Source organism: Phoenix dactylifera, chromosome 18, assembly GCF_051530095.1.
Source record: "Phoenix dactylifera cultivar Ajwa chromosome 18, Ajwa_hap1_PhDact_Kaust_v1.1, whole genome shotgun sequence".
In the NCBI taxonomy this organism is placed as follows: domain Eukaryota; kingdom Viridiplantae; phylum Streptophyta; class Magnoliopsida; order Arecales; family Arecaceae; genus Phoenix; species Phoenix dactylifera.
Window position 1 is genome coordinate 11,363,984 of NC_143207.1, and position 21,584 is coordinate 11,385,567.

At 37.2% G+C, this 21,584-nt stretch overlaps 1 protein-coding gene across 6 annotated transcripts in view; it reads right to left on the reverse strand.

Moving 5' to 3' along the window:
• LOC103722455 (uncharacterized) overlaps nucleotides 1-19,299 on the reverse strand; it is a 32,961-nt gene extending 13,662 nt beyond the window's left edge. For 2 of the 6 annotated variants that reach the window (XR_016399006.1, XM_088714343.2), the window contains exons 1-12: nucleotides 18,953-19,214; nucleotides 12,087-12,487; nucleotides 11,673-11,898; nucleotides 11,305-11,556; nucleotides 11,092-11,207; nucleotides 10,709-10,804; nucleotides 10,542-10,629; nucleotides 9,805-10,034; nucleotides 7,392-7,576; nucleotides 7,031-7,230; nucleotides 2,139-2,471; nucleotides 1,851-1,952 (exon numbers count right to left, since the gene is read on the reverse strand). Coding sequence is in view for 5 of the 6 variants with exons in the window: in XM_088714343.2 (XP_088570469.1) it covers nucleotides 1,851-1,952; nucleotides 2,139-2,471; nucleotides 7,031-7,230; nucleotides 7,392-7,576; nucleotides 9,805-10,034; nucleotides 10,542-10,629; nucleotides 10,709-10,804; nucleotides 11,092-11,207; nucleotides 11,305-11,556; nucleotides 11,673-11,898; nucleotides 12,087-12,388 (2,130 nt within the window). In the remaining variant the exon portion in view is untranslated. Of the gene's footprint in view, nucleotides 1-1,850; nucleotides 1,953-2,138; nucleotides 2,472-7,030; nucleotides 7,231-7,391; nucleotides 7,577-9,804; nucleotides 10,035-10,541; nucleotides 10,630-10,708; nucleotides 10,805-11,091; nucleotides 11,208-11,304; nucleotides 11,557-11,672; nucleotides 11,899-12,086; nucleotides 12,528-14,097; nucleotides 14,153-18,952 lie in introns of all 6 variants that reach the window. The other 4 variants (XM_088714342.2, XM_008813021.6, XM_088714344.2 and 1 more) reach the window with 4 other exon arrangements.
• Nucleotides 19,300-21,584: the final 2,285 nt, after the last annotated feature.

Consider the following 21,584-nt stretch of genomic DNA (forward strand, 5'->3'; position numbering starts at 1 on the left):
AAATTTTGATAACCAAATGCTAAAACATGTTTTTATAAGATCTACAAATCAAACCTATTTAATGTGAATGAAAATATAAACTTAATATAATAACAACCCCTTTAAGAGAATCCTAACTATTGGTTTGGTACAAATGTGAGATTAAGAATTTGTTTTGGCTTCAGCAATTCTGCAACATTGGATTTATTTCAATGCTAAAAATATCCACTTCAAAGTCAACTAGAGTTCAAGTAAGCATTAGATTATGATTCAAGGGTTATTGGCAGGGTGGCAATCAACTCGGGTTGGATATTGGTTGGGTCGGATGCGGTTCGGGTCAAATATTTGTGCTAAACTAGATCCATTTATTAAATTGGTCAAAAATCGAAACCCAAATCTACTTTTTTATTAAACGGGTAAGCCAACCCAACCTGCAAAACCCGTTTAATAAATGGGTCGAATTAGGTTAAGCAGGTTAAGTAGGTCATACTTAGATTAAATGAGTCTTAAACGGGATGTTCATGACCTGGCCCAACTATTAAACAAGTCAAAATGGGTTAAAGAGTTATCAGGACTTTAAATCCAACCTATTTAAGAAACGACGTAGGTCAGGTCAACCCGTTTATGACCCGGACCCATTTATGCCAAACCTGAACACACTTAAAGTGGGTCAATTGCGAGATAGGAAGGTCATAAATTGCTACCTCTAGTTACCGGAGGGAATTAATCTTTGTATATAACATAAGAAACAGAAACCTCACATAGTCTTTCCATTGAAGTCTATGGTTGGTTAGAGCACCTGTTGTATCCTATTAGTGTTCTCATTCATGGTCTGGAAATACAAATTAATTGAATATATATTATCATCGCTACTCTAACAATACCATATCTATCTTCCAAAATATCCCCTTTTCCACTTCCAACTCTTAGTTTCTCCTAATATGCATCAATCAAATTTGTGCACAATTATATTTTAACTATTCTCCAACTAGGGTGCATCATATGCACACCTGCACATGGATCTATATCATTAAAAAAAAAAAAAAAATTCATTCAAAAGAAAGGAAGTGAATATATTTCCTGATCAGTGATAATGATTAACTACAGCCCCAATTTGTGAGTCCTCTACATTTATTTCGGCCATATTACACTAGTCTTACGATGCCATTTAATATAACTAAAGATGCTATTATCTTGTGTCCTCAAATCTTTCCTGGTACATTCAACTACGCATCCTTATGCATTCCCATGAGTTAGACCCTTCAGCTTGACCACTACAGCAACCATTCATCCTGCACAGCACAAGCTGTTTTTGGCCTCTTACACCCATGAACAAGTCATACAGATGAGCTTTGGATCAGTTTACAGTGCTACCCCTGAATGCATAAAGAATGTTTGAGCTTTATGAAGCTACCAGTACCATTTACCTGGCAGAAGAGGACATACTGAATGTAAAACTCAGACTCATGCTTTTGGGCTATGTCAACTTCTTCCTGAATGAAGCATTTCACTAAGCAACTTCCAAATCATTATAAATTGATGCCATAAATGGTATCCATGTGTCATCAAAAAGAACTATATCAATTCTGATATCTAATAGAACCACATCACAATCAGAACAATTATTGTCACAAAACCTTGCTTCTTATGAGTGAGATATGTGATCTTATGAGACAAAATTGTCAGATATCTTCAGCCATTTTAATTATCTCTTAGCCAGGTTAAATTCAGTCAACCAAGTTCACCTAATATACGACATTTGAATATATGGTGAAAGTTTTGGGAAGAACAATTTAGTAATGTCATGCATAACAGCGAAAAAGACTAGAATAATTAAAAAATGTATACATATATTTATATATATAAATCACCTGTGGAAACATAGAAAACACCAATACGAAGTATATGATTCCACCTATAAAATCAAATTGCCAGTTCTTCCTTCGGAACTTCAAAATATTACCCAAGGCAATCTGTAAAAAAGTTTTCCAGAAAATTGATGAGATAAAGCATTGAGAAAGAAAAGGAAATATAACAAAATTTATAAGAAGCAATAATCAATTAGCTGAAATGAGCAAAAGACCGTGGATACAGTCAACAAGCCTACTTAGTGTTTATGAGGCTAAAGCCTAAAAGAATGGGAAAACAATCCATCTTACCCTACTAGAATCATCGTAAGAAGGATAAGTTGCCTTGCTCTCATATGAATTTCCATAAAATTTATTGAAATTTCTGAAGACATGTGTAGGATGTAAAAATGCTCCACCACAACCATTCACAAGTAAATGTTGTACATAAGCAGGTTTATCTGATGGAACATAAGAATGGCGCATGTAATGGTGCAAATCCCCAGCCATGCGAAGCTTGCATCTTCCCTTCAGGTAATCATGTATTAAATGAGAAACATTCTTCCCAGTATTGTTATTCCAGTACCAATCAAGAAGCCAATTTGGTTCATGTGTCATGACAATGACAGAGTCATTATCTCCAACCTGCAAAGTTTTTCCAATATTTGTAAGGTCTGGAATTATCATTTTTGATGAAATGTCATTCCTCATATCAGAAGAAAACTTTTAATAGATATTACAAGAGAGAGAATAAACTGCAACTAAATCAGTCCTATAAACAGATTTGACTGTAGTTATTTGTGTCATCTTTAAGATTGAAATAGTTGACCATAAAAACCAAACTATGACAGGGGAAATGGTGATGAAAAAAGCATTCAATCATAGATACAAAAAAATAAATTTCCCATGCAATAAGTTTTCAGATAACTATCATTTACACATCAACATAATTAATAAAAAAAACTACATAACTTACAAAATAATCTGGACTCGAGAAACCAATATTCTGCATAATAGTGGTAGTAAAAAGGGTATGTCATCAACCAAAACATTATAATAATAACTTTTCCCATGTGCATCTTAGAGTCACCATTCCTAGCAAGGTTAAAAATACATAAAATGTTTTTCTAGATTTTTCTGAGTAAGATTATGTATTAAGGATTCCTACCAATGGTACAGTACCCCATCAGTCTATACCATATTGGTGATGTGCCAATACGGATGCCAATATTGAGACTTTAAACATTGATCTTACTTAGTACTTCTGCCACTGAGTTTGATGGTCATATATTGCCTTCATCCCTTATTCAAACTTTATCCACGCATAAACAAGTCCTAGATGAATGTAATTAGGATTCAGATGTGGCATAGATTAGAGTTTTACCGATTTCCCTGTATATTTGGTTTATCCTTTTTTTTAAAAATGATTCGTAGGTGTTTAGAATATTCAAATATAAGGTTATTCCTTTTTGTATTTTTGTATTTGTCTGATAATTGAATTGCTTATCTATAAAGCCTTGTTTTTCTATATAATTATTTCTCCTATCATTAGGCCTTCTATTTCCTCCTCTTTCCTTCTCAATTGGGATGGTCTGGCATCCCAGGACATTGTCTTTTATTTTTTCTGTTCATTCTTATTGTTAATGGTATCCGTATGCATCCTAATACCATACTGACATGGTACCAGACCAACCCGAATATCAGTACTGGGATTTTAATCCTTGGTCCAAGGATGTCAACCAACACTTAAATAAACTCATCAATAGGATTGGAACATGAACTAGATGAGTTAGACAATACTTGCTCCCCCAAGTATGCATGCTTCTGAAAACTATTCTATCATCCTAGCCAATGCTAAACGCATAACAAAAGCAATGATGGTGTACTATAAATAAGTATTATATGTATTTGTGTGTATATATAACACACTATATATGTGTATGCATGTTGCTTTTTTTCTTTTTGAGAAAACAGTGCAACAACTTGCACAACCATTTCATTGAGATAATGAAATGATAACAAAAGGAGAGGGGAAGCCCTCAAAGAAAAGGAAGAAAAGAAAAGATCTAAAGAAAAAGAGAGTAACATGGGGAGGAAAAGGAGAAATATAGGAAGAGTGCTATAGAAGACAAACTGAGCCCAGACTGTTCGGCAGAGATAAATGAGGCTCACGAGCAAGGAGTCTCTAGTCAACCCCATGTGGGATATAGACCAAACACCCCGCCTCCTCCAACATGCTAAAGTCGGTGGCCAACTGCAGAGTCCACAGGTCTCCGAGCACAGCAGATGCACATCAAATTATTTTATATGGTGTTTTACTACACATCAAGTGCACATCAAATTATTTTTATGCTTGTATTGTGGCGTGCATGCCCCTAAGATCACATAATCAATATATGAGTTCATTTATTAGGCCTACATTGGAGGCTTGATGCATTTCATGCTTTTCCTAGCTCCTATTTTATGAGTAACTTGGTAGCATATCTAAAGCCTCATCTGAGTATTACACGATATCGATGCCATCCACCAGAGATTCAATAGTTCATCTACAGGATTGTATTTAAAGCCTGTGTCCCATTTCACACCCATGTTAACATCTAATAGTCTCAACAAGGATCAGGAAAACCTCAGCAACCTAAGCATCAGTATTTTTGGCAAAAGTTCACCACAATCTTAGGAGCTGTTTGGTTGCATGTGTGTTTTCTACAACAGATGATTATAAAACATGATCTCCATAAAACGGGTTTTACTAAAAACATGGGGAGGCCTTTTCTCATAAAACTCATTTTCAGGTTCTATGACCAATCAATTTTAACAAAATAGATTTTGTGGAAAGCAACCAATCAAATGTTTCAGCATAACTCATTCTTGTTTTGTATTAATTTGTTTTAGTAAACTGTAAACCAAACAGTCCTGTAAGAAGATTCTGATTTGAGCTCCCTTAATAAGTTCAATGGAGGTGGTTGATCTAAAGATAAATCCCTGAAATGCATTTTTCTTGCTTTTTTGCCAGTGACAAGTAAAGTTCATTGTAGCCTTGTTAATAGTTTCCCGAACACGAATTTTAAACTCTAATTAACTACAAGCAGTTATTTGATTTCTTATCATAAAAGAGCAGTTCAACTTCTGCAAGTTATCAAGGATTCCCATGCCCTTATTCTCAATTCACACTTGCTTTTGACATAAAGGACTTAGCTTTCAGAATTTTCCACAAGATTAAAGCTACAATTTATTCCGAATTGATTATCTTCAACTAGATATGCCTGGGAACAATAATGCTGATAGGTAAGACTGCTACATTTTAATTAATTGACTTTTATTCCATATAATAGTTTTTTATTCTCCAATGCCACACTTCAATTCTCCCATGGATTTCTTACATATTTGACAACTGCTGATTGTCCATCAAATTTGTCAATCCACGCATCACCCTGTAGTTACATTTGAAGCAGCCAAGCTTATATTTAGTAGTCATCTTGCCTATTCAGATTACTATTGAGGATATGTTCTTGACTACCAAGAAATCTCTTAGGCCTCTAAAAGATGACATACCTTTTTTCAATGAATAACTGGGATTCATATTGTTGAACACCAAGCACTAAACTGCTATGTTTAACCGGTTACTTTATCATGAACATGACATATTTTGTTTTCAAGTTCTATTCCTCATTTTGATGATCTCTCAATGCAGTCTTGTCTAGTGTAAAATTCAGTTTTCATTGCCAGGTAATTTTTGAAAGATTGAATTCATTGGCTTTTTTCAAAGATTGGATATTTATCTTCCACCAGCTCAAAACATTTTTATTCTAAAATATCAAATTTAAGGTGCAGCCAGCGTCCGCCGAGCCGACCGAACTGGTGTACCGGTGGGCTCCGGTATCGGTTCGGTACTGATTGGAACCGGTGCCGAACCAGAACCAAAAAAAAAAGAGCGACGCGCGCACGGACGCGTTTTAGCCATAGAGTGGCATTTATACATAGTGGCATTAAATGCCCCTCTATGGCATTAAATGGCCCACGCGGCCTCGCTGCCTTGCGCAAGTCCCCGCACGCGAGCGTGGGATCGAGCTTCCTGCGCGTGGGACGAGCAATTCCCCGCTCGCGGGCGCACGGGAGCGCTGCCCCGCACGCAGGAAAAGATTTTTTTTTCTTTTCTTTTTTTTCCTTCCCTTCTTCTTCCTCCTTCCCGAGCCCTCTCCTCCTCTTCTTTCTTCCCCTCTCTCCTCCTCTCTTCTCCTCTCTTTCCCCCTTCTCCCGCGAGCAAAGAAGGAACCGTTGGGAGAGCCGCGCGCGCGTCGGAGTGCTCGGGAGGGGGTCGATCCGAGGTACGTCGAACCGTCTTCTTCTTTCTCCTCTTCCTCTTCTTTCTTCCTCTTTCTTCCTCCTCTTTCTTCCTCTTCTCCTCTCTCTTCTTTCTTCTTCCCCGCGCGGTTCCGGCCTTGAACCATTTTATGTGGTTGTACCGTACCGATGGAGGTTGGTACCGATACGGTACGTGCTGAACCAGCCAGTACGGGCTGGTTCAGCAGACCTTGGGTGCAGCAAATATATAATTTTGAATAGATACCATAATCGTGCAGCTCATTTCAGCCTATATTATGAGCTATAAAAACTAATGAAGGACTTCTATTTTTTTCTTTGATGTTTTCAAGTGGAGACATACACTGTAATGTCTTGCTAAAAAATTGAGGACCGTATGGTCTACCTAGATAGGCAAAACAGGGACCTAAATGCAGCACCCTGTTTAGGCTGTTCTATGGGACAAGCCCGGCATTGTTTTGCCTGTAAAGTGATTGTATTACTCAAACTTATGTTTTTGCTCAAGATAGTAGGAAACAGACACCCACTAAATCTCTTATGTTCTGGAATATTTAGGAAAAATCCATGTTAGTGTACTAGCCATGATCTACAAAAATTATATATGCCAAAATTCGCCATATTGGTATTGGACCCCATACCAATAGCATGCTTGTAAGTATTGATATGCCCGGTATGAGGGTTGGTTTAGCAGACTAAGTATGTCCCCCATACCAAGTTTTAGTTCAGTACTCGTACGGTACAGTACCGCATCGTACATGGCGGTAAGAATCCGTATAACAAACCTTGTTATATGTTATAATTCTTGTTAGAATGTACCAACAAAACAAAAAAGCATAATCAGCTCAGCAAAACATGATGAAGTGGACAAGAAAAGCAAGATATACCTTGTATTGACATAGTTCTGAAAAAAATTTAAACTGGTACACATCAATGTCACCATGGAGAGCCTGATCAAGACCAAATATCCACCATCCTTTTGAAAGTTGCAAAGCAAAGTAACTCTTCTTTTGAGGCAGAAACCACCCACCCAACCAGCTCTTATGACATATGTACCTCATAAATGTGTTAAGCCCATCGAACCAGTCTGTGAAAGATACAGATTAGGGTATATCCTTATCCTTCAAATATACAAAACGAATACCCAGTATTAATACAACTTATATCAAAAATAATAACTGTGTCAATAAGTATCGTAATATTTATTTCTATAATTCTTTGAAGCAACTTTGTATGGTAACCACCAACCATGGTTGCCAGGAATGATGAAGCACTGAGGTCCATCATAATGCCCCAGTTCCGACACACCATATGGAAGCTCCGGTTTTTTCACTGCTATATGTTCAGCTTTGTACCAGGTTGGAGGCTGGAGAGCATATTCAAACGGACAGAAAAAACGCCTTTCATATGTAAATGCTGAAGGATTAGGGTACCTGTGCAAAGAACAGTTGTCACATAGAAATATACTCGTGATTTCATGTTTTTAAGGAAATTCGGCTTGCTGGAATTGGCTCCTTCTACTATGTACTAAATAATTAAATGTTGATGGGCATCTATCCGTATAACCTCCACCACCAATGAATATCCATATCAAAGTGAAAAAATATATATACATTATGCACCATAATCAATGTGTTAGAACAAGTAGTAATAGAATCCAGAAAAATGTTAGTCCGAAACTCCTTTGAAAAATTAATTACATGCATGGACTTATCTAAAAAGTTTTCATAGAATCTTCCCAGCCCCATACCATACACAACATTCAGTATATGTAATTTCAAAGCTAAGCACAAACATTAAGAAATGCATGCTGATGAAACCGTCAAAGATGACTAGAACCTTCCAAAATTCCCAAATCCAGCACCTCAGTTAATACCTCTTTTGTTGATTGCTAAGAAGTCATGCACATGCCCTGCAGTTTATTAATTATTAAGAATTTCAGAAAATGTATCTCAAAAAAATAGTTTAGCTTGTAGAATAGACAGTCGACCTGAGTCAACGAACAAACCAACATTATCATGTTTCCAACAATTGTTCAAGTAATCCACTCTTCTCTGCAGCAAAATACATGTACATAATAATAAAAAGAAACTATTATTTAGGTTCTACACGGTTCATAGAATCATTCTTGCATGGTCAAGCACCCCTGATTTAGTATGTGGCCCATCCCATTTGACAGAGACATAAGGCACTTATTTATTTGAAAGCACTAGCTAATTAAATCCACAGACTTTAGAAGTTTTAAAAGATTAATTCAAAAAAAAAAAAATCAGCAATGTAAAAAAGGATGAAGCCCGTCTCGCATGGTAGAAGGTATGAAAGGAGGTCCATCATTTGCCGTTAACTCCATTAACAGTCCACTTAAAAAATATATATTAAAAAATCCTATAGCAGCAAGAAAAGGGTGAAGGCCATCTGAACACAGAAGTCAGAATTTTTTTCTTACACCCATCTTAAAACATTCATTACTTTAAAGTACAAACTGGCTGCGGCGGGGCAGGCGGGGGGCCATGATTTCCTGGCAGCCTTTGTTTATTCTCCTCCAAAAAAAACAACTCTTATTTCAGAAAGAAAACTATTTTTATCATTTCTTCTGGTGCAACAAAGTACCTTTTCCTTTATTTGACATAAATCAACATATTTGATGGTAAAATACAAGCAAGCACAGGCAGGAGGACCCAGCACAGATCAGGACATGCATGACTTCCCTGGCCCTGTAAACCCGTCCAACTTACATGTATTCCCTAGGATCTATGACCATCTCAGCAGTCCAACCATTTTACCCTTGTAAACCAATGTACAGAACACTGACCCTTTTTTGACTTCCCATCACATCACCATCCTTCAATGAGACTACAAACTCCGGCGTCAGCCTGCTCTCACTTGTTGGACTCCCAGAGACCAACATATCGGACAGTGGCAGGCAGATCGATTAGGACAATGCACAATGGAGGGTCAAGATTTTCTCTTTATCATGGACTTGTGGCACATCACTAAATTTTACCATTTAGTTATAATAACCGATCATGGAGCAGCTATCAGAACAGTGGATGATCTGACCAGCTGAGGGGATATATGGAACTAACTAAAAGATATTTCCAACTAATAGTTCAGATAAACTTAAGTTATTATCCTTTCTAATAGACTAAATGTGGCATCTACTGCATTCAACAAGTGGTAGGATATAGATGGCATTAACAAATTTCTTTTGGATCAAGCATAAAAGGTGGCTAAAGTGATGGCATACTTGTAAATGGGTGAGCTGTTTTCCTAATTTTTGAGCCAATCATAGGCGCATCAGGAATCACTGACTCTTTATAGAGTACAAAACTACCAATATACATCATGATTGTTTTAGTTGGCAACTATAGTTCAGTTTCTAGAATCCAGTAAAGAGAGAGGGAGAACAAATGGAGTTGTCCTTGGCCAACTTCTTGTGTTCATGCAATCACACCAACAATCTATAGAAGAAAAAAAACAAGAAAAGGAAATTAACAAAAATTAAAAGCTTCAGATATTATTAATATATGAATCAACAAATAATTAGCATGATTGCATTAAGAAAAGACAAACTTAACCTGGGAAAACAAAGAAATAAATTCCCAAGACTACATATCAAATTTAAGTTCTACAAAATCACAAGATTATAGGGATATCTTACGCGAGATCTCCTCCAATAAGTAGGAGGTCTCCACGTGGAAGGGTATGCATGGAGCCATTAGATCTAATTTGTAGTGAAGGTTGGGCCAATAGACGAGCCACTGCATAGGTTGAGTTTCCACCATCACCAGTGTCTGCAATGAAATCAAACCAAAGATCGTCTCTTTTGCAAAAATGATCATAGAAAAGATCAGCATTTTTAGCTTCATCTGGAACCTTGTTCATAGCAGCCTGGTTAATAAAGAATGAATTGAAAATTTAACTAAATAGTCAATTCAGAAGAAATTCAAGGCAGCATGACTTCACACTTGAAAAACAAAATTGCCATAGCATACAAAACTATAAAAATTATATCGAAAAGAAGGAAAAGGAAGGGGGGGGGGGGGGGGGGGGGGGGTGGGGGGGGGGGGGGGGGGGCTCCATTTAATATTACCACATACTGATCAACTAAACTCTGGATACAAAGGTGCAAACAAATCGAAAAGTAGAATACAACTTCAGAAGTAGAATACAACTTCAGAAACAAAGTCCAAATTTCAACCAGCACGAACAGAAGAAAAAAAGATCAACGATAAATTTCAGAATGGATATACATGTTCCCTTACAAGAATACAGCCCAATACAGCATGATTAATAATATAGATTAAGATATCATACAAGCAGAATTTCCAGTGAGAACTGACAGGGTGCATTAGTCTCACAAGATCCACACTGACATTCGAAAAAAAAAATGAATACCTGCATCATACGCATGTCAAACCGCCCAACAAACAAAGTGACAGATACCATGAGATCAAACACCGTCTTAAATAAATCAGTTGATGTCCTGTCAAACCATAAAACTGTTAGCACCATTTTGATCTCCTGATCTCATTCTAAAAATCAAATATTTGATAACAACCTACCCTGAATACCATGGAACCATATCCAAGAAATCAGGTTTCATTTGTTTCTTTAACTTCTCACATTCTGATATTGACAGAGGGTGTGTAAGAGCCCATCTGTACGATACACATAAAGAGAACATAGCTAAGGAAAAGTTTGCCTAATAAATCTTAAGAAACTAATTATTATTGGCATAAAGGAAAAGGATTGTTGCATAAATGTTAGTTGTACGTTCTTTACACGAGATCGCCTTGAAAAAGATGGTAACCTTCTACATTGTCACCATCCTAGACATTACCTACTAAAACAACAAGCTCCCACTCTTTTAGGTGTTTCCAAGCATAAATAACAAAATTATTCTCTTCAGCACAACCCAGGATTTAAACTCAAAATTAATGCATACCCAGTTGAACGTTCGACCACATAATTTGCAATGTAAAGGCCCATAAAAGTTGCCCACAATGAATATATGGGGGATATTTCATCCGAAAGACCACCGCATGATCCACTACAGGCTAACTGGAAAAATAAATGGTTAGAACACTGAAACAAGTGGTCTCCAATAAGTGAGGTTTAGAAAATTAAAATGAAAATGAACATGAATTTGATACCATACCTCTCCATAAATGACCCATTTAGAAAAAAAGGGATAATCACTAGCAGAACCAACTGGAGCGAACCAAGATGAACAGATCTGGTCCTTAAATTCATGCATTCGGAGAAACTTGGATATCCAAGTGTTTCTGTCTTGTTTCTTCCAAAACGAGAAGGAAAACCAATTTGAGTGTCTTCGATCAAAGGATTTCTCTCTTACAATAGCACGGTTACCACAGTGACTATAAAATACACAGCATGCCACACTTATAACCTGCATTATGAGCACAAAAGAGCAATATCAAGCAGTCAAGCTTGCATGAAAAAGGAAGAAAAATCATGATAGAAGATTAATCAGTTGCCATATCAAAATTTTTGTAAAGCACTTACAGCACAATTTTGGATAATAGTTAGGATTTCGGGTCGCTTTTTCGCCAAACGAGAAACAAGGCCCACATACCAAAGGCCAAGAAATATGACATGGAAAACAGTAAGAAAAAGGACAGATGAAATATATATCGTAATGAATAGAGAAAGATTCATCCTCAAATCCACTCCCATTGACAGAAAACTTGGAAGATGATATGAAGCTGCTACAAAAATCCAAGCAACATACCTGCAGAATAATCAACTTAGAAGGCCAATAAGATTTTTCAGTTTTCCAATAGTAAAAACTACTTTTTTTTATTCTCTTAGAGTGTTGAATATATTCCAGCAAACATGTCATCCATACATAACTCCAAAAACATTAATCAAAAAATAAACAAGCAATTTTCAAATACTAAAAGAGAAGATGATACGTACCAACGACTGAAGTTTGAATAACTTGGTTTAATAGTCTTCCTAATAAATGGAGAAGAGAAGAAATAGAAGAAACCGATCAAGCAGATATACATGGACCACCATTTGATATTTTTGTCCAATTTCTGTATAAGAGTATGCATGTTGTCGGATGAGATGAAGAAAAGGCATCCCACTATTACAGCAGTCATAGCATGTCTTGAATGCTCATGTGGATAAGGGTATGTGTGAGTCAAGATTGTTCTAACTCTCTCCATCTTGAGGGTATCAAAGAAAGGACCGACAGACTGCTTGTTTGTGCTCATTGAACTAACTTCTAGATTTAAATGTTACTTTATGCTCTTTCTATAACTGTTAAGAGAAGCACCACATCCGTCAGAGATATCCAGGTTGTGGCTTTGGATCTGCCCAGAAAGTTCATTGAAAAATTGTCACTTCAGCTACCTTGTTGATGCAACATTGTGTAAGAGTAATAAAATAAGTAAAAAGTATTTTTTTTTAAATATAGTGAAGGGAAACTCCAAAACAAGTGTAATTCCTAGGGATTGATACTTATAGTAAGTAGAGAAAATAACAGAAGAATTAAACTAAATAATGACAAGGGATTTCAAGGTCATTATGACCATAAAGCAGCAAAGTTCTTATATATACATATTCTAATGTCAACAACAAATGTGAGGTAACCCGGGTGAACGTCAGATTGTCAAGGAGACCAACCACGTCTAAAAACTCAATGCCTCATATTAAATTCAATATTGTATGCAGGTTCTCCAAATGTGGATACTTGAAACCAGCTTAACGTATTGCCTACTATATTAATGAAGTGCCCAAGATAATGAAAACAGAAATCCAGTACCCACCTTATGGAGCTTATATTTGTTTAGGTGCACTTGTGAAATGAGAGGAAAAATAATTTGGACACATGATTGCTATGAACACATTCAGGTTAAAAAGCATAAAGGTAAAAACTTTCTAAACTATGCATTCCTTTACCTATCATCATAACTAAATCTTATCCCAGTTATTCAAGGTGAGATTTGCAAATTTTCATTCTCCAACCATTAATATTTAACCGAAATCTCCAGTGTTACTGCAAGCTTTTCCAACCCTCCCACAACTCCCATCCATGCCACCTTCCTCTCCTTTTTCTAGACCCTGTAAAGGTTCCTTGGAAATTGAAGAGGCTTCCTTTGTCTCTCTCTCAGATGGGAGTAAGGAACTGCCCGAAGCATCTGAGATTAGAAAGTCTATCGCCAGTTGCATCTCCCATCTCGAACCCAGACGCCCTATCTTCTCGATCCCACATGCCGGCCCATGGCCGCCTATCAAATGAATGGGACGATCGACTAAACAACTTCTCAATACGAATCCTTCCTCTTTATCTGGGAGTCAGAGATTGGATTTTGTATTTTCATACCAATGGTTTGGTTTAAATGGCCCCATATCTCTTTATGAAGAATCCCTACCTACTTTTGGAAGTGATCGGGCTACAAAATTCTGATGCACATGCCCATACAACCTCAATTAATTTTCCATGACTATGTCTTTAACTAGTGCAAGCCTGAAACATATATGCCTCCTAATCTCACCTATATATTACACTATTCTGCTCATTTTCACACTTATGCATCACAAGCATCCATATTCATTTTGTTTGTTCGAGTTGTCTTTACTCCCCTAACATTCTAAGCAATACATCATCATGAGCTTTATCGTAAGGTACAAAATTGTCTGGAGGGGTTACAAAAAAAAAGAGATACTAGTTGTAAGGAATACATGACCCAATAAGCTGCTTTTAGTTACAACAGTTGTAAAGCATAAAGAATTGTGAGGTGATACATTGGGAAAAGTTCTGGGATATTATAAAGATAATAGTGAGATGAAAAAAATTAAAGCATAGATATGTGAAACTCATTAATGCCAAATAAGGTCAAATTAAGGATTCATAAATAAGAGTTATTTCTTGTATACAGTAGAAATATTTTTTTATGATTACATCTGAGAACTATTATACCTTTCTCCTGCTTTTCAAGTACTCTGTCTCAATGATATGCCAGTTCTATCACTTCCTAAATGCATATAAGATAATTAAGTCAATTTCCATACAAACAGTCCCTTATATGGTTTAAGCTTGCACATTTAAGTCGCTTTAGAAATGATTCAAAATGCACATCTGATTTCTAAAATACATATATGACAAAGATGTATCGAACACAACTTAATGTTATTAGAAATTTAAAGCTTTGTCTTGAGACACAAAAGGAGAACATCAGTCTCTTCGAGACCAAATTGGATACTTCCACTAAGGGCATGTTTGGTTGTGAGCGAAAGTGACCAAATCACTTTTCTGATGGGGTCCTAAGTCCAATTGAAGCATTTGACAGCAAATGTCCACTTCAAAAGTGACTTTCACCTCGGTTCCCACTCCTAGCTTTTAAAGCTATTTTGGTCCTAAAGTGACCATGTATCCCTTGGGAGCCGAAGTCACTGAAGTGAGAATTAACTGTGGGAGTAGGCCTTCACCCATTTTGGCCTCACTTTATCTTTCCCCTTTTCTCTCAAGGATTATGCTTACCACACTTCTCTTGACCTTTGAAACCCTCAATGCCCCCTCTCTCCCCCATCTGCATCTCCTTCGATGCCAATCTTTCCGACAAGTTCCAACATTTGGCACCTCGGTCCACGATCTTGATTGTATTCGGGCTGCATCACTTTGGCGCCGAGCTCCTCCCTTCAATCGGATCTCATGGAAACCGGCAACAATCAGCCTCAATGGACAACGGTACTCACTAGTTCTCCCCCTTGCTCCTCTGCCATTGTGCTTCTATCCTTGCTTTTTTCCACCCAAGGTGAGTACTTTGTCCACGGAGTCCATTCTAGGGTTTGTCCCTAATCGATGATTTTTCATATGCCTTGCCATCAAATATTATGGATTTTTATGTTTAATTCACCTCATTTGGTGTCAGAGATATGGATATAGAGTTTGTCCCTAGAATCAAAGCTAGGGTTTATGCCTCACCATCAGAATATTTGTGGGTGCTTGGTCTGATTCGCCAATTTTTTCAATATTTTTCAAGATTTGTCATATTTTGTGTATTCATAACATGTCGTATCATAACTCATACCTGTTTCCGCACTTCCTAGTCCTTGCATGTTCCTCTGGACTATATTATGTACCATGTCCACTTTCTAGAGCCAAAGAGTAGTGATACTTTTACCCCTTAATTTTCTCATTACAACCTAGTTGACTAGCATAGAGCAGTGCATGAGAATCACCAACATTCAGTGGTGAAATTATATAAACCTAGGTAAATTAATCAAGTCGAATAAGATGAAACAAAGCAAGAAAATACTCATTTTCTCACCCTCGACAAGGGGCCCTATACAATGCAACATCAGCACATAATTTGTTGTGCAGTCCAGTATTTGGAGTGTTCTGATGGCTGAAGTTAGCCTTCTCGATAGCAGGTTTGGTGTCTATGGAATTCTAATGTCGTTTAGGTTCGTTGTAAACATTCTTTAGATTTAGAGTCATTTCTTCTGAGAGTAAGAAAAAAGACAGCCTTGTCACTCTTAAATGAATAGCCCGCATGCTCTCTTTACCTCTTCTTTCTTGTCTTCCCTCCCCCAAACCCCATAATCTCACTCTTCTTCCATCAAGTATATTATCTCTTTCTCTCTCTTTCTTGAAAAAAAAAAAGATTAGTAATTCTCCTTCCGATCAAACCATCTATCATTTATGCATGGTTTTATGAATTTCATAATATATGGTTTTGGAGGGATAAGAGTTATACACGCATGTCTTGTAGCGATGAAGTTTTGGGCTTCTAATCTTTACTTGGGAGGTGTCATTTTATTTGTAAGGTTTATGGGTGAGCGATTCTTTACCCATGGTTCTGTAATTTTTGGTTGGAAAAAGGACAATTGGGCCATTTGGGTTTTGTTTTGGTAGGTTGGGGTTGAGTTAAGATAAAAATAAGGTTTTGGGATCTTTCTTCGCTGACTGAAGCCTATTACTGTTATCATGGTAGTGCTAGATTTTATACGAAAAGAGAATAATTAGGTTATTTGAATTCTACTCTAGTTGGTCAGTCCTTTTCTTGGATGTGGAATGGGATTTAAATTTTCTTAGATTAGCATTCTTGTATTTAATTGCAGTCTTGTTGTGTTTGTGATAATTTGTGTTAAGAAAAGGATACTTGTTTCGGTTGAATTGTTTCGATTTTTCTTCTAGTTTATAGAGTAATTGTTGTCCTCCATCTTGGATGGCGAGCGCATGGCATGCACACAACATTTTTTGGTGAGCTTTCTCCTTATTGCTCTCTTTGTGTTCTCCAAGGAGTTAGGAGGGGTTTGAATTACATAAATTATGTATGATGAACAATATGATAAAGTCCGCAAAAATATTGCTCTTAGCTATGATTGAGGTACTTATATTTCATAGCAAGGCTTAGGATGCCAATATGAAGCCATAAATATTGGAATGGTATGATACTAGGATGGTTTTATCCCACCTCATGAAATGGTCCTACATCCCAGTATCATGCTGTATTGCTTTTTTCATTTTTCATTTTTTCAGCATTTCATCTTTAATAAAGTTTTGGTAAATAATTTTTGTTTTTTTCCATGTTTAAATGGTTCTTGAATAACCCGTAACTAAGCCAAAAAGAAAAAAGAAAACGTGACCGCTCATTACTCTCTCTTTTTTATTTCAAAATCAAACAACTCAATTGGGTTGCACATGGTACTGATTGAAGCCCTGGAACTGACAAGTCCCGAGTAGTTTGGACTGCCATAGGAGAGACATCCCAACCCATTAATGGATTGGTGTCCAGTAAGTATCCCCAATCTCAGTTAGCTATCGAAATGGTAAGGTACCAAGGATACTATCCCGTTCTAGTAGGACATAAATTATTATTTCATAGATTAAGTATGAAAAATGGGATATCATCTATGAAGCTTATTCAAGCACATACTTAGCATCTCATAAGAGGGTGATTTATCTAACTGGGTACCTATTATTTTTAGGAATAAAAAGGAAACTAGGTGATGTTGTGGTCTGTTGATCTATTTGAAAGCATGATATGACTTGACATCTCATATAACAATTGTTTGCTGGAAAATGTAAACACCCCACTGGGTTGACTTTAATTAGGTCGTGGATCATAATTTATCCAAGAGTGGCCATATCTCAAAAGCTTGTTATTGAATTATGGCTAAGGCTAAACCTATACCTATCCTGCATCATCTATTTTTCTATTTAAATAAATATTCCTACGAGATTTGCAACACAAATCCAAGTTCTATGCATTAATGGAGAATTTTTCTACTCTAATTGATCATGTCCAGGGGAGCTTGGTAAGCTATGAAAACCACTGCATTATAGCAGCATACATCAGAAGAGAATGCCAACTGTAAAATGCATGCTGAATAGATACAAGAAAGGGGAATAAATAGGATTTTTGGCATTCTTCCCAATACAACATGGTAACTGGAACTTTTTTTTTTTTGACATTTCAGAGAAGTGAACCTAAGAGAGGAATTAAGTGAAGAAAGATTCATATAGCCAACCCATATTGTTTTTTTTTTTTCAATTTGATACATTACCCCATACTGATTTAATAAGTCATGTTGTTCTAGAATTTTTTACCAAAAAATGATTCAACTTCTTCTATGCATCATGCAGTGAAATATGTTTAGTCTAAATCTAGTGACTGAGTTGTTCTATCAAATCTTATTTTCTTTACTATCCAACTCGCTTCTTTTTTTTCAAATGTAATTCTGAACAATGTAAATGATTCTTATTAGATTAGCATTTCTCCTAATTTATTGGAATTGTAAACATTTGCAGAAATAAACTCATCCCGAAGTACAGTCTAAAAGCATATAAACATTCTATATCTACGAAAAATGATACCCGCAATTAGTTTTCATATTTTAAAAGTTCATTCTTTTCTTTTGTCAGTCGTAGATTAATGAGCATTTATATATAAATGTTTGATATAAAATCATAAAAAATTTAAAGAACAGTACATGAACAACTCTATTATTTGCTACAATGAAAATATCATTGCTGAGTAAGTAAAACATTATGGTCTATTATATGTATGAAAAGAAAGGTTTGCAATTAAACATCTACAACAATCTAGTGCTAAATAAATTTATTAGTTACAAAGTAGTAGATAATAAAGTTTTTTACTCTTGAACGTTGTTAGGTAAGAGAAGTTTTTAGTTTACAAATCCGCCACCTTAACATAAACATTTATTATATTGTGATAGCGTGTTTGTTGTTTAACATATTATGAAAGCGAGAGAAACAGAAACATACAAAACTAATTGAAACTGACAGAAGTAGATATCTTCACACATGGGTCCCCGAATAAGCCAACTCTAAATGCTTTCAAATATGAATTAAGATGTTAAGGGGCTCTGTTTATGCTAGTTTACTAGTCCAAGTGGCTCCATCCCAGTAAAGTACCAGAATAAACACAAAAGCCATGGAGGTTGGCTGCCCCTTACTACTATTATTCGACTTGCTGTTTGGAGGGAGCTTAACCAATTGGTTATAATAATAAGGGAGAACACGAAGGCTGCTTCTTTTTTTTGTCATTCCATGCGAACAAAAATGTTATGAGAAATGGCGGAAGTGAAAACGATGACGGCATCGATAATGAATAAATATACTAAACATAAACCCTAATTTTTAGAAGCGGAAAGCAACCGAGAAACCCTAATTCGTTAAAGAATAAAACCTAATTCTTACGCTAAATTCGAGCACAAATATTACCGCATTCAACCCAAAATTAAACATTTTACTTGGTATTTCCGATCGAATCGAGAGAAAGGAGGAGGGAGGGAAGACAACTGACTCTGGGGATGATTTCCGGCGAAGGAGGAGGAACAGGGTCCACGTCGAGATCGGCGGTGGAGAGGTTGAAGTCCTCGACAGCAAGGCCGTCGACGAGGCAGAGAACTCCGGCGGCGGAGGCGGTGGAGAAGGAGGAGGAAGAGAAGGTCGAAACAATGGGGGAGAAGTGGAGGACGGTAGGGTGGTGAGGAGATCGGGCGAGAGGAAAAGTAATAGCGTCGCCCACGCGGCCACCCAAAAGGCTGATGCACCGCCAGCCGAAAACATAAAAAACCGAGGGAAAAGCTCCCATGTCGTTTCACGTTTCCGTCCGTTTTTATCTTCTTCCACAGCCGTTTCCCGTTTTTTGTTTTGGTTTTGATAGCGATAACACTCGTTTCCCCTTATTGACGCGTGGCTTGGGCGGTGAAGAACCAGTGACGTGCCGTCCCCGCTATTAAATTGTTGGCCGGAAGCAAGCACGGGAAAAGTTTGGATTGGATTCGTTCAACTCCTCGTATTTGAATTGCTTGGTAGTACACACGTTCGCATTGAGGCATGGCTCATATTTTTGTCAAAATTTAAGCCAAAGTCAGAGACTCAGAGGCCAAGCCTGCAAGGGCTGTAAGTAGAGATGGGCACTGGGCCGGGCCGCCCACGGCCCGGCACGGCACGGCACGAAGCGGGCCGTGCCAGAGTATTTGAATTGCTTGGTAGTACACACGTTCGCATTGAGGCATGACTCATATTTTTGTCAAAATTTAAGCCAAAGTCAGAGACTCAGAGGCCAAGCCTGTAAGGGCTGTAAGTAGAGATGGGCACTGGGCCGGGCCGCCCACGGCCCGGCACGGCACGGCACGAAGCGGGCCGTGCCTGGCACGGCCCGCCAGCTACAGTGCCGGGCCGTGCTGGGCTAGAGGGTCCTGGCCAGCGGGCCGTGCCTGGCACGGCCCGGTCTAGGCCCGCGGGCCAAGCACGGCACGGCCCGCGGGCCAGCACGGCACGGCCCATAAGGGCCTGGGCCGGGCTGGCACGCGGGCCTGGCACGGTCCGGGCCTGGGCCCGGCTCGGCCCGATAAAAATTAATGCTTCATAAATTTTTTTAATAAATTAATAAATATTGAACACTAAGAATTTATGATTTATGAATATAAAGCCACCTTAATGGTGGGGGGTTTGGCATAGACCCCTACCAGTTTATTAATTTAAATCAAAATGGTACATGAAGGGAGGTTTGGACCTTGGTCTGACCTCTAGAATACAATAAGAAACTAAGAAAGGGCCGAGGTTTGGACCTTGGTCTGACCTCCAGAATACAATAAAAATGTACAATTATAAAAAATTAAGAAATCTTACTAATCATCAGTGATTCAGTGAATCAGTATTCACTCTTCAGTCTTCAGTAGTGTTTGTATCATCATCATCAGAGGATGTTGTATTATGTCCACCTTTATCTTGAAGTCTTGCCTCAGCATCCAGCCAATCCTTGAAGCAGAGAAGCATCTCCACCGTTTCGCCCGTCATCCTACTTCTCTTTTCGTCAAGAACACGCCGACCTGCACTAAAAGCGGATTCCGATGCTACCGTGGACATCGGCACAGCTAAAATATCGCGTGCAATTGCAGACATAACAGGATATTGATTTCTAACACTCTTCCACCAAGATAATACATCTAGATTCTCTATTTGATTTTCATCATATGCAGAATGAAGATCATTTCGTAAATAAAATTCTAGTTCACTACTTAAAGATGAAGAAGATGAAGAGGAACTTGAAGCATGTGTGTGTCTTCTCTGTGCAATGAATGAAAAAATAGATGACGAACAAGAACTACTAGAAGGAGAAATAGAGGTTTGTATTTGTGTTCTAGATCCACGAATTTTTTCATCATATATAGCATAAATATCATAAAGAAGTTTTTTTACCTCATCTTTAGCAGATTCAGCATCTTGATTCATATTTTCAGAGTATGCATCAAGTAAAATTAGCACGCCATTTAATTTAACTCTAGGATCAAATACAGCAGCTAAGTTATGCATAGGACATATCCTGTCCCAATACTCATTCCATTTAGATTCCATTAGGTCAATAATAGGCATTAAAACATCATCATATCTATGTTCTGCAAATTTTTGACTAATTATATATGCTTGTTGTAAAAATGAACATGAAGTAGGGTAATAAATACCAGAAAGAACATTGGTAGCATTATAAAAACTAAGCAAAAAATCTTCCAAAATTTTTCCTTTATTCCAATCAGTTTCAGTCAATGTAAATCCTAATCCACGATCATTAATATATGCACTTAATAAATTTTTATATGGGTATGCATCATGTATCATGCTATATGTGGAGTTCCAACGAGTAATTACATCAAGTTTAAATTTTTTAAAACGTTTACCATGATTTATGCATAATTCCTTAAATTCTTGAAGTCTTGATCTAGAAGTATGAATAAAAGAAACTGCATTTCTAATTTTTGAAATCACATCTTGAATCATGCCCATGCCAGCTTGAACAGAAAGATTTAAGATATGACATGCACATCTAATATGCAGTAAATTTCCATCTAATATGGGATGCAATGAGTCTTTTAATAATACAACAGCAGAATTATTATTAGATGCATTATCAAAAGTAATAGACATAATTT